Consider the following 12,503-nt stretch of genomic DNA (forward strand, 5'->3'; position numbering starts at 1 on the left):
AACAACTGAGCCACCCAGGGGCCCCAAGACATGCCTTTCTTGTCACCAACAACAGTGATAGTCACTGTTAGTTTCTAAAGAATTCATTCAGGAAGTAGTTTCCCCCCTAAAGTGAGGCTGGACTGGGAGCTGACAGGTCAAGGTCATCACTGTATCATGAGTGTGTTCGCTGGAGAGTGTTGTAAGAAGTACACAGAGCACACATCTGGGTTATAAAAGCCCTTTTATAAAGCCATTTTTAAACAAAACAAAACAAAAAGTTTACAAAAGGAAAAAAAAAAAGATACAGAGAAAGAATAACTTGCTTCATATGTCCCAAAAAGAGAAAAAAAAAATAAAGGGGACAATGCCAACATGCTCAACAATAAAGGGTTCTTTTTCTTATTTTTTTTTAATACAAAATACAAGCAAAGGATACACATACTCAAAACAGAGCTCAGGAGCAGACACGCAGTCCTGGAGACCCTTCAGTAAAAGAAAGCAGGAGTTTGTCTTTTCTTTGTCTATGCAGATACATACAGAGACTGGGATATGTAAAAATTAAGTGTCACAAAAGACCATCACACAAGTCTACCAATGCACGTTGCATCTATAATTTACGAACATGGTCAACAAAATCATGTTCACTTCAACCTCATTTCATTTAAATTAAAAAAATCGTTTAAATAAAGTGGTTACATTCAAACTTTAACTTCCTTAGTACCATGCTGCGTATGTCAGCACCGTGAAGGTATCACAAGGATGCCCATCCCCGGCGTCTGATCATGGACCTAGCAACACTGCAGTATTAAGAAAGGGATGCCCCCCATCTCAGCCCATGGACTAATTAAATACATTTAAACAGGTTCCTCTCTATAATCCTTCCTGCTCAGAACACAGAAGATTAAGAACTAAAATCAAGGAAGACTGGGAGTTTTAGAGATGGCCAAAACGAAGTCTGAAAGATGAATCAAGGCAAACAATCACTGAGAACTTGGCTGCTGCTTAACCTGGCAAGTCTTCAAGTCCTTCTTTAAATCTTGCTTGAATTACGTGTATAAGGTTTGCTGCAACATGTTCATGGTAAACAAACTCTACTTAGAGCTCTTATTTACAAATCTTGTAACAAATACTTCTGGAGGAAAAGAAGAAAAGAATTCACTAATTTCCCGAAGACAAAAGTTTACTGCCAGACATATGCAAACACACACTCACACACACACACACACACACACACACACACACACAATACTTCTGGGGGGGGGTTATACATGTTATTTAGAGCATAAGCTGAGTACTATACCCCTACACCCCACTGAAAAAAGAACCAAAAAAAAAAATCCCAATTTTACCCTCCCCCCATAAATCTAGAAAACCCTCCCTTCACCCCTGATGTACAAAGTATATGCACAATGGTGGCATTCCACCAGCTCAGACAGATGTCATCAGCTCAGTTCCCCCCATTGGCATGGCAACAGGCAGGTTGACAGGACTTTACCCAATAGTGGTTAATACACAGTCAGCACCACTGTGAATTTTGTGAATTAGGCTTTGAAAAAAGGTGTAACTTAGGGATTTGGGATTCAGAGAGTCCTTTTGTATCAAGTTTATCCCAAGATGAAGGGAGAATGGGTTGTAGATCGAAACGTGGCTATAGATACCTTGATGTCCCAATATTCAAACTAAGTCCCTTTTCTAATAAACCCAGCTCTATGCACAGAGAGGACAATTTTCTGACCCCAAGAGCAAACAGCTTGTTTTATCTTCTCTATCCTGTGGCAGGAAATGTCTATTAACTTGTTCTGCTGAAGTTACGTGACTGCCATGAAAGAGCTGAGCCCAGGTTTTGCTCTTCCCAAACTCCTAAGGGGACAGTTTTCTTCACTGTGCAGCTACTGGTGATGCAGGAACAGAAAGAACTGGTCAAATCCAACCCCCAACTCTTTACAACAGCAACAATGGCCACATGATCTTTTATAAAAAGCTTTCCTTGTTGCTCCTGGTAAATTCTGCCCTCGCCTACCTACTACGCTCAAAGCATCTTCTAAACTGGTTTAAAGAAAAGCACCTCCTTCTCCCAACCAGTCAGCCAAAATCCACTTGATACCTGTAGGTTCATGGATAAAAGAAAGTTTGTTTTTTTTTTTAAAGGCGTCAAGTTCAGTCTAGCGGACCATATTCACAAGTGTCATTTACTGGATTATAACCTCAAATTCCACCTTGATTTGTTACCTGTAAAAAAATGCTCTTTCAACTTGTGCCAAGGAGAAGTATGAACTGAGAACTGAAACGGAGCAAACCGGAGGGGGAGGGGGAGGGGGAGAATATCCAAGCTCCTTGGTGGGAAATCAACTACTCTTCTTCCGAAGGGAAACACTCCCACCTTTACCTCCCTAAAGGGCACACCCATTAATTTCCCTTCAGGGGGCCATAGTGGGTGAGGCTATGAAAGGGAGAGATGTTTCAAGAAAGCAGGACAAACCCACTATGGCTGAAATTGATGTGCCTCCTGGGGGGGCCGCTGCACGGATTCCAATCTGAGGTGGGGAGAGCTAAAAGCAGCAGCAAGTTATGGATTTAAGATCCAAGCTACGCATTTCTAGCGGGGGATGTTGGGGAGGGGACGTCTGGAAATACAGAATGGTAAGAATGTAGTGTCAGTCAGCATAGCTGCCGAGATCCATGTTCCAGAGGTAAACCGAAGAGCTAAGAGAAATCGGGTACCACGAACAAGCACCTTGCCAGTGAACATCCCACTTCCTGAGCACTGCAAACAAGACCGTGAGTGACGCTCTTGCCACTTCACCATAGGCACGCTAGAGGGAGAAACGGGAGTTGAGTCAAGGGTGGTGCCAATGGCCAGTCACTGTCACCTTCTAGCTTGTGACCCGGTTCTGATGTTGCAATCAGTCAAGCCTGACTATTGAGCACCTATTTCCAGTTGAGACACCACAGCTGTCCTCCTGCATGCTTGCATGATTGGAGGGGAAGACCCGAGTGTTTTCAATCATCAATAAAAAGTGGAGAAAACAATGGTCATTCAGAGCCTGTCTCACTTGGGGACACAGATCCTTCTGTCTAGTCCATTAGAAATATAGAAGACATTTTTCAATCTCATGAATTAATTTTTTAAAAAAGGGATCGCAACCAAACGCACACAAGTCACCTAGAAGACAAGATTACCTCTAAAGAATGAGCGTATATCACGGAGATGTTAGTGCAGATTAACATATTAAAGAGACCAAGTTACATAAAATACCGAGGCTAAAGTTTTAAAAGACCCCCGCCCCCCCATCTTCACGAAACATAATCTAAGAAAAGTCCAAATGTTACTAGGAATGTAGGACTTAAAAGTTACAAACCCCTAAAAACAGAAGTGCATGGTGGAAACACTGAGAGGTCTTTTGTTACTAGATGAACGCGAACCTTCTTGTTAAAATTGGATACCCGAAAACCCACTAAAGCAAATAGAATAATCTTTATCCCCCTCATTACAAAGTTCACAACTCTAAAGTTAACCATCATGAAAGATAATAATCCAACTGAAACACACGTTCAAGTTTCGCATTTTTGGCCAAGTACTAAAGTCTCCAAATTCATTCTCTAACACACACAAGTGTGCAACAGTGAAATGACTCTGCCACTGGGTGTTATTTTTAAAAAGTCACAGAGGAAGGGCAGTCTTTAAAGTGTCTTAAAAATCAGAGTAAAAATATTCCTTAAATAACCTTTTGTCCTAGGAACATCTGCAAGAAAGCCACGTGGTCTGAGAGAAAAACATGCTCTAACATAAAAGACAGAAAGAAAACCGCTTAAGATACCGAAGCAGCACACCTACATAAGAAGGCAGAGGTTAAATTTCACTATTTTTTTTTTCAACATATTAGCACACTAAGCCCCCTAACCCTTGCTCCCATGAGCTCGTGGTTATCGGGATGTGGAGGATCAAACCTACAGAACTATCTCCTGATTACTTTCGTAAGGCATGGACAGTCTGTTCTCAGCGGCACATGGGCTCCTAACTACATGGTCTCCCTGGCCTGGAGCCCCTGAAACTTCTGCTTTAAGCAAGGCGAGCAGTAAAGCAGGAGCACAAGGACAAAAGCAAACTGAAGGGTGTGGGCGTGGCCTTTACCACACTCCCTCTTAGTCAAGCACAGAACGTGAAGGAAGCAGAGAGGCTGGGGGAAATCATGTCCCAGAGCAGAGCTGGCGGGCTCTGGGGATGGGGTATGCAGTGGGACCCTACGTAGGAGCAGGAAGCGGAGATGCACTGCATGTGTCTACAAGGAAGTGGGAGGATAGGTATGTGAAAAGAAAAGTGTTCTATCCCCAAATAAAAACAGAGCATGGTTCATGGGATCGGAATGCACATTTTTGGCATAAAAGAATTTCAATTTTCTGTTTTCATAAAGGAAAAATCTCAAGTCTTTGTGATTGAGTTTCACATTAATTGGTACTTTATTTGCTTAAAACCTAAACATTTGTCAGTTAAGAAGAAATCCACTCTGGTGTATAGATCTTGCTGTTTAAATCCTAAAGGTTTTTTTCTTTTCTTTTCTTTTTTCTTTTTTTTTTTTTTTTTTGATCCTTGGTAATTTTATCCAAGAAACAGAATAGATACATATATACTTAAAAACATGAACCATTAGAGAATGAAATAGGAAATCAAGACTGATTTAAGTTTTGGTGGCCCTTGCCTTTTTTTTTTTTTTTTTTTTTGTTCTTTTAAAGTTCCTGAAAGACTGTAGCAGGATAAAAGGAACACTGGCTCCGGGTCTCTTTGAGATAACAAGTGATGAAATTTACAAAAAAACCCAAAAAAACAAAAAACAAAACACCCCCCCCCAAACCACACCCTCAAACAAGGTCAGGTAACACCATGCCCTGCCTTGCCCCCAAGGTAAAAAATAGGAATACTTTTAGTAACAATTCAGAATTCATCTTTATGTCCTACCTGCCCCATCAGTGGAAGTTTAACATCATGATTTTTTAGACATCTATACTTATGTATATAGACATATAAACTTGTATTAGATGACAGCTGATTTTTTTTAAGTCCAGGTAGAGAGAGAAGCAATCATTTTTAACTAAAACCCTTCTATGTTTTTTGATTACGGTTCATTTTCTACCATTTAGCAAAAAAGCAAAATTTCCGTAGTGTTCATCTCAAATCTTATTGCTTTACAACTGTGGTATACCTTCCATTAAAAATAAAAAGGTAAAGCCGTCAATCCAGTGATTATTCTGACATGGCTTTCATTGGGAAGCTGTGGGAAAGATGGGTGATGGCGAAGAGAGGACCAACAGACAAAAAGGTAAATTAAACTTACAATGGTTTTCTTAAAAAAAGAGAGAGAGAATGTTATTTTCAAGAAAAGGAAAAAAGCACTGAAAGCCCATGAGTCAAGCCATAGCCAAAACCATGTTCTATCTTAAGTAGGTTTTCTTTTTTTTCCCCCTTTTTCTTTTTTCTTTTTTTTTTTCTCTTTTTTTTTAATAAAATCTCTCCCCAAACCATCATCACTTTTTTAATCCTCCCCAGACTGGGCTTCATCTTCGGACCCTTCGTCCCCTGATTTCTCAGGTGGAGGGCTTGCCGAGGGCTTCTTTTCTGGAGGGCTCTCTGGTTCCTCGTCTTCTTCTTTGGGAGAAGGAGTCTTTTCCTTTGATGCCTTTGAAGCTGTGGGGCGCCCCACCTTCCCTTTGCCTTTCACAGGGCTTGGCGTCACTGGGAGAAGAAAAATACCAACATGGGGAAGAGAAGAAAAGATATTAAAAAAAAATCAGCTACAAAACAAAACTTTAAGAACTAAATGTATAGGGGCACCTGGGTGGCTCAGTGGGTTAAGCCTCTGCCTTTGGCTCAGGTCATGATCTCGGTCCTGGGATCGAGCCACACATCGGGCTCTCTGCTCAATAGGGAGCCTGCTTCCCCCCTCTCTCTGCCTGCTTCTATGTCTACTTGTGATCTCTCTGTCAAATAAATAAATAAAATCTTAAAAAAAAAAAGAATTAAATCTGTAAGGACCACAGCCCAGCTGACTACACATCAAGGGGGCACTGGTTCCCAATCACTCTTGCCAACACTATGGTGCTGTGTTAGCAGTGATGTTTATAATAAAGAAACAGGATGCTACAGAAACTGCATACTATCCTTAGTGGTTTGTGAACACAGGTTGTTTATAATAAAACTCAGGTTTAACAAGCGGGTCAAAAAAAAAAAAAAAAAGGTGGCTCAAAAAGCATGGATACAACAACGTGAGTAGAAACTGAAGTCATCAGATTTTTCAAAACTTTTCTTCCAAGGATTTGTCATTTATTTATTTATTTATTTTTAAAGTAAACTCTAGCCCAACATGGGGCTCGAACTCACAACCGAGATCGAGAGTCACATGCTCTACCACTGAGCCAGTCAGGTGCCCTCCTCAAGTCACTTTTGACAACCCTGTGATTCCCAGCCGTAAGAAGTAACGAGTGAAAAATGTAAAAAATCACCATTTCTATCTGTCAGAAAAAAAAACAAAGCAAATCTAGCTTTCTGATTTCAAGCTGTGACTAGGAGACTGGCAGCACTCACAACGGCTCCAAGAAAATGAATCCAAGCTGCCAAGTGTGGTTTTATTCTAGCACAAAGGATGGGGTAAGGATCACATCGGAGGCCTGAAATCTGTGATTACGGGTGTGCATTTTCCCCATTTCAGGTTTTTCCTAGTTGCTGGGGTTGTGATATGGGCAGGAAAAAGCACAGGCACAGCTCTACTATTGGAGTGTTTCTACCACAGAGCAACGGGTTGCTGCAAACCCTGTGCTGCACCGCCAGACTCTTGCAGGGGCCACTGTCCTTCCTAACAAGTAAGACATCCCTCCCAGTGTGGAAGATGGGATCCTTGCAGAATTCTTATTCTTGTGAGGCGTGTGGTCAATGCCGAGGCCTAATGAAGGATTTCTGTAGAGAAAGTTTACTGCTCCTTGAAATGTTTCAAAGCAGCCATTTAACTGTACTTGTAGACAACTCACCTGTGGCCTTTAGCCGGGGTTTGGGCATTTTCTTTTCTTTTCTCTCAGGTTTGGACTTCTTGACCATCTTTTTGTTTTTCTTTTTTGAACTGCCATAGTCACTATCATCATCATCTTCCATTAGGAAATCTTCATCACTGCCGGAATCTTCTGAGAGGAAAGAAGAAGTTCAACGTCCAACTTAATGTATACATCCTTCCAAGGGAATGAAGGGAGACAGCGCTAAGCATGACGGGAGGATGGGATCTGGGAGTCAAGCACTCTCGGATTCTGGGGGCAGCTGGGCCGCCAGTCTGGCTGGAGTCCTCACCAGCCCTACATGTAGGACGGGGCTTAGCGCCCGCATACACACACACACACACACACACACGTTGCAGAAATGACTTGTTTAAAGAGTCGGTTGAAAACAGGAGGAGATAAAACTTAATATGAATAAAAACTGAAGATATCACCGAATATTTTTTTTTAATCAAACAACTTTTGGTAGTTCCCTCGTTCCCCTATAGTACTGGGGAGACCAGGGAAATCAAACAGAACCCATTTAGTGTCTTTGGTCCAACTATGAATAAATGAAACGAGAAAGCTAAAGACAAAGCAAAAATCATACAATTTATTAATCTGAGTAACGTGTGAAACACCTAAATTCTGCTATTAACACTTTGTTGTTGTTGTTGTTGTTGAGGGAGGAGGTCTACCCCTTTGGCTCTGAAGCCAAAATACAAATCTTCATCACAACACCCACCATGTAACTGTTACTCTAACAATTGCTGGTTTAGTAGCTGAGCTGGAACGATGGACATCAAAATCAAGAGAATCCCTGAGGCTCTTAAAATATCAACTGTATCAAAAAGAGCCATCTCTTCTGACAGCAAATATCGAATTTAAGGGGCTGGCTGTAACGTCTGGCAGCCACAAGAACGCAGAAGTAGTCAAGGTCACAGTCACAAACTCTGGTCCCCACCCAAGTACCAAGCCAGCGGCACGTACTCTCCTGGAATGGCGTCTCGTCCTCTTCCTCTTGTTCTTCTTCGCTGCCTACATCTTCCATGAGCATTTCTCTCTGCTTGGAAGCTGCTTTAGAGGCTGCCTGCCGTTGCTGGCGTACATTTTTATGATCTTCTTTTTCATCTTCACTGTCCTCTGTAATATCAAAGTTACAATGCAGCGATCAAGGAGTTGTGCGTTTATCGGACGGCTGACTAGAAAAGCCAGTATGAGACAGAACCTGCAGCTTCATTTCATTCAAATGGGGTAAAGTCTATCCTTAAAAATGCCTACAAAATATACAAAAGAGGAGCTAAAATACAAAGAATGAACTTGAGAAAGATTATGTCCTCATTACTGCACAGAAAAATAGCGTAGGCATGGAGTTTTCAGTAGTCATGAAGCTGAATTTAGGTGTGAATATATGCTTCCTGTAATGTATTTTAAACTTATATCACTGTGTTGCCCTAAAATTATCAATTACATTTCAATCTATATTCACGGTTTTTAGAAACTAAAGTCAGAATTTTTGGAGAGCGAGAATGCACGTGTGGGGGTGGGGCAGGTGGGGAGCACAGGGGTGGGGTGGGGGGTGGGTGGAGGCAGGGAAGGGCAGAGACGCAATCTAAAGCAGGTTCCACCCAGACTCAGGGACCCTGATCTCAAGACCCTGAGATCATGATCTGAGTCAAAAGCTTAATTAGCGGAGCCACCCAGGTGCCCCTAGAAAAATATTTTTATTTTTATTTATTTATCTTAAAGATTTTATTTATTTATTTGACAGAGATCACCAGTAGGCAGAGAGGTAGGCAGTTAAGAGAGGGGGAAGCAGGCTCTCTGCTGAGCAGAGAGCCCGATGCGGGGCTCAATCCCAGGACCCCAGGATCATGACCTGAGCTGAAGGCAGAGGCTTTAACGAGCCACCCAGGCAACCCTAGAAAAATATTTTTAAATAGAAGAGGGGAAGACTGTCTTCCAATGATACTGTTCTAAGTTACAAAACACGTTTCTTTACAATTTAGGCAGGCAGGTAACAGGCTAGAAAAGGAATGAAAGCAAACAGCTCAGGGGCATGAATTCAGTGGAACTCTGTCTACCCCTCCATGTATCGGCTCGTAACAGTGATCTCATTTAAAGGGGGACGCAGGATACAAAACCAGGGGAGTGCAGGTCAAAACGAAAATAAACCCTCAGTACTGAGAAGAGTTAAATTCAGAAATAGAAATACCAACAAGCAATCAGGATTTAACATTTTATTTGCCATGGAGTCTCTATTAATTCTTTTGAGTTTAAATGCTTACCAAGAAAGCTTTCTCTGCGGCTACTGTTTCGAAGGACTACTTGCCAGCTGGAACAGGGAAGGGTGAAACTAGCCTTTGCTTGCTCTTTACCCCAGAGTTCATCTCCACCCCCTCCCCACTTTAGTGTTACATCACTTTGTATTTTATGCTCTTTTAAATCAGTTTAGTTTGATGTCTGTTAATTGTTCACATAAATTTTTTTTTAAGATTTTATTTATTCATTTGAGAGAGAGACAGAGATAGAGATGGAGAGAGAAAGCACAAGCAGGGGGAGAGGCAGAGGGAGAGGGAGAAGCAGAAGCAGACTACCCACTGAGCTGGGAGCCCAACATGGGGCCTGATCCCAGGACCTGGAGATCACGACCCAAGCCAAAGGCAGACACCCAACCATCTTAGCCACCCAGGCGGCCGACTTAAATGGTTTTTAATGTTAATTATGCAGGAGAATCATCTGTAAATATTTTTAGTATATGTGCTGCTGAAGTGAGCACTCATCTGTAAATATTTTTAAACAATAAAGCCCCAGTGTCCCACTGAGACCTACTAAATCAGAAATCTTGGGGTGGGACAGTGTGTAAGCCTGTTAAGAAAAACCCTTACAGGAGACTGCAGTAAGCCACCAGCATTTCAAAGTTCTTTGCTCTTCAAAAATAGAAAGCGGTTCGCCGTGCCAGTATTTACAGCAGTGCCCGGCATTATTATGAAACCACTTATTAAAACGTCCAATGAACGAAGACATAGATCAATGACGTATTACATTAAAAATTGTTTACTACCTGCTGAGTGAGAATCATCCTTCTTGGTTTTCACATCTTTTTCTTCGGAGTCCTCGCTAGAAAGGGAAAGACGGGAAAAGTTTAAAAGTCTTAGATCAAAATCTAAGTGAACACAGATCCCCAGTGTCTCTGACAGGTAAAGAACACCTCTTCTGTAGATGAAATATTCAAACAGATGCTGAGGACTGAAACTGCTTCCATTATTTCCCTAACTTGACAGGGATGCTAATGATTAAGCACAATTTTATCTACTTTTGGAAAATACTGCTTCCAAAGACCCAAAGGAAAAAAGAAGGTATCTCAAACATGGGCTGAAAATGTCTCACCTGTGGATAAAGCCTGGTTCACAACACCACTTTCTTTTTTAAGGTTTTATTTATTTATTTGACACACAGAGCAAGAGAGAGAGAGAGAGAGAGAGAGAGAGAGAGAGAGAGAAAAAACACAAGCAGGGGGAGTGGCACGCAGAGGGAGAGGGAGAGGCAGGCTTCCCGCTGAGCAGGGAGCCTGATGCGGGGCTCGATCCCAAGACTTCGGGATCATGACCACAGCCAGAGGCAGATGCTTAACCGACTGAGCCACCCAGGCACCCCTCACAGGAACATTTAGTAATAAAAAAAAACTCTCTGTTGTCAGAGGCGGAGTATAAAAATACAAAAAGTAAATTACACAATGTGTGAATAGTGCGAGAAAGTAGGCAATTAAATGGATAGCGCCAATGGAAAAAACACCTAGAACATGTAAGGGCCTATTCAGCCAAAGCAGCCCCACCCCGGTTGAACTGCCATTTTGCTGAAAAGCTTAAATTGACCTTGCCCCCCAGGGGAACTTATTTAAAAGCAAGTCCGGGAAACCAGTCCCAGGTAACAAAGTCCACGTACAAGGATGGGTCAGGCCAGGTGGAGGTATTCAATCAGTGGGGGTGCATACTGACTCCTAGCTACCAAGGAGTATGGGCCCCCGCCCTTTGGGAGCCTTTTGGCGCCAATCCTAACCAAGGTGTGATAGGCTGGTTCAAATGTCTACTAGGGTAAATTGTAATTCAGTTGGTCACCTAGCATCACTGTGGAGTTTCCTGTGTGTGCTGCAATCTCACTGGCCACCTGTGTGTGGCCAGGCCCAGCCACATGGCCTTTGCTCTATAAAAGTTAGTCTGGAAAGCAGGGAGGGGTCATCCTCTCTGGAGGGGTGACCCCGACCGGTCTGTTTGCCCATCGGTAGGATTCCTGATGCTTGGTGCGAAATAAAGCTTCGCTTGACCTTCGCTTTGTATCAGTCTCGCTCCTTTAATCACAGACCCATTATTGGGGGACCCAACAAACACAATTATTAAAGGAAATTGGAGTGCAACTATATAAATTACAATAGCCTTAAAAATTTATCTGAAACAAAATGAAAATAAATCAACTAACTATCTCCTTATATTTCTTGCCTCCAATATTTCTAGTATTATCAGAAACACCAACACACAGACCTGCCCTGTACCATGGAGAAAATAAAAGTCAGCTCAAGATCACTGCAAAGTAAAATAATAAAAGAAGGTGCTTCAAAGGTGCCTCAGTTGGTTAAGCATCTGCCTCTGGCTCAGGTCATGATCCCAGGGCCCTAGGATCAAGCCCCACATCAGGCTCCCTGCTCGGTGGGGAACCTGCTTCTCCCTCTCCCTCTGCCTGCCACTCCCCCCGGCTTGTGCTCCCTCTCTGTGTCACATAAATAAATAAAATCCTTAAAGAAAAGAAGAAGGTGCTTTAAAGGTCAATGGAAAGTTTTATAGAACAGTTTTTTAAAGGCACTTTATGTTCTCACAAATCTTAACTCAAGAATCTGGGTTCTAGTGTTCTTTGCCATTAATTACTTGTATGATCTCAAGCAAATCACTTGGTACTCTTCAGTGCTAAAATTTTATGATTCAATGAGAAATTCCAACAAACAAAAACAGAAACACTCATATGTAAAAACTGCCTTCACAGCTTTTTCAAACAGCAAGACTTGTAAATCTCTTTTGGTATTTCCTGTAATCTAGACCACACTCAAATGACAAACTACCAAACGCAAGATTCCTGAACAAAGAGAAAAACCAAAGATATTTTACTAAACAATCTAAGACACACTGTAATTTTGAAACTTGGGGCTGTTCCAGATGTTTTCATGCAAAATAAGCACTTAATTCACAAGTCACAATGCCGAGGAACTATTATGTTCTCTAGTTCTCTTATTATTGGGTTTATAGAGACCATTACTCCTTGAGTCCCATTACAATAAAGTCAAGTAAAAGCTGAACTTTTAAGTAGAGACCAATAAAAAAACTCAACAAGGGTTTGATGGAAGAAACTATACAAGGCATTTAACACAAATGGCAATAAAATCTGTATTTCAAAGACTCTTGACATTTAGGAAAGAAAAATAAAACCAAATGATTAGAACAAGGAAAAGTTTAGGCTAG

The 12,503-nt window shown here is 41.7% G+C and overlaps 1 protein-coding gene across 2 annotated transcripts in view; it reads right to left on the bottom strand.

The window, feature by feature from the left end:
- Positions 1 to 3,845: 3,845 nt before the first annotated feature.
- The window catches only part of NUCKS1 (nuclear casein kinase and cyclin dependent kinase substrate 1), a 30,806-nt gene continuing 22,148 nt past the window's right edge, over positions 3,846 to 12,503 (bottom strand). Inside the window, exons 4-7 of one of the 2 annotated variants that reach the window (XM_032317417.1) lie at positions 10,061 to 10,116; positions 7,987 to 8,139; positions 7,000 to 7,146; positions 3,846 to 5,710 (exon numbers count right to left, since the gene is read on the bottom strand). In XM_032317417.1, the coding sequence (XP_032173308.1) occupies positions 5,511 to 5,710; positions 7,000 to 7,146; positions 7,987 to 8,139; positions 10,061 to 10,116 (556 nt within the window). In that variant the 3' untranslated portion in view covers positions 3,846 to 5,510. Of the gene's footprint in view, positions 5,711 to 6,999; positions 7,150 to 7,986; positions 8,140 to 10,060; positions 10,117 to 12,503 lie in introns of both variants that reach the window. The other variant, XM_032317416.1, reaches the window with a different exon arrangement.

Source organism: Mustela erminea, chromosome 17, assembly GCF_009829155.1.
Source record: "Mustela erminea isolate mMusErm1 chromosome 17, mMusErm1.Pri, whole genome shotgun sequence".
In the NCBI taxonomy this organism is placed as follows: Eukaryota; Metazoa; Chordata; class Mammalia; order Carnivora; family Mustelidae; genus Mustela; species Mustela erminea.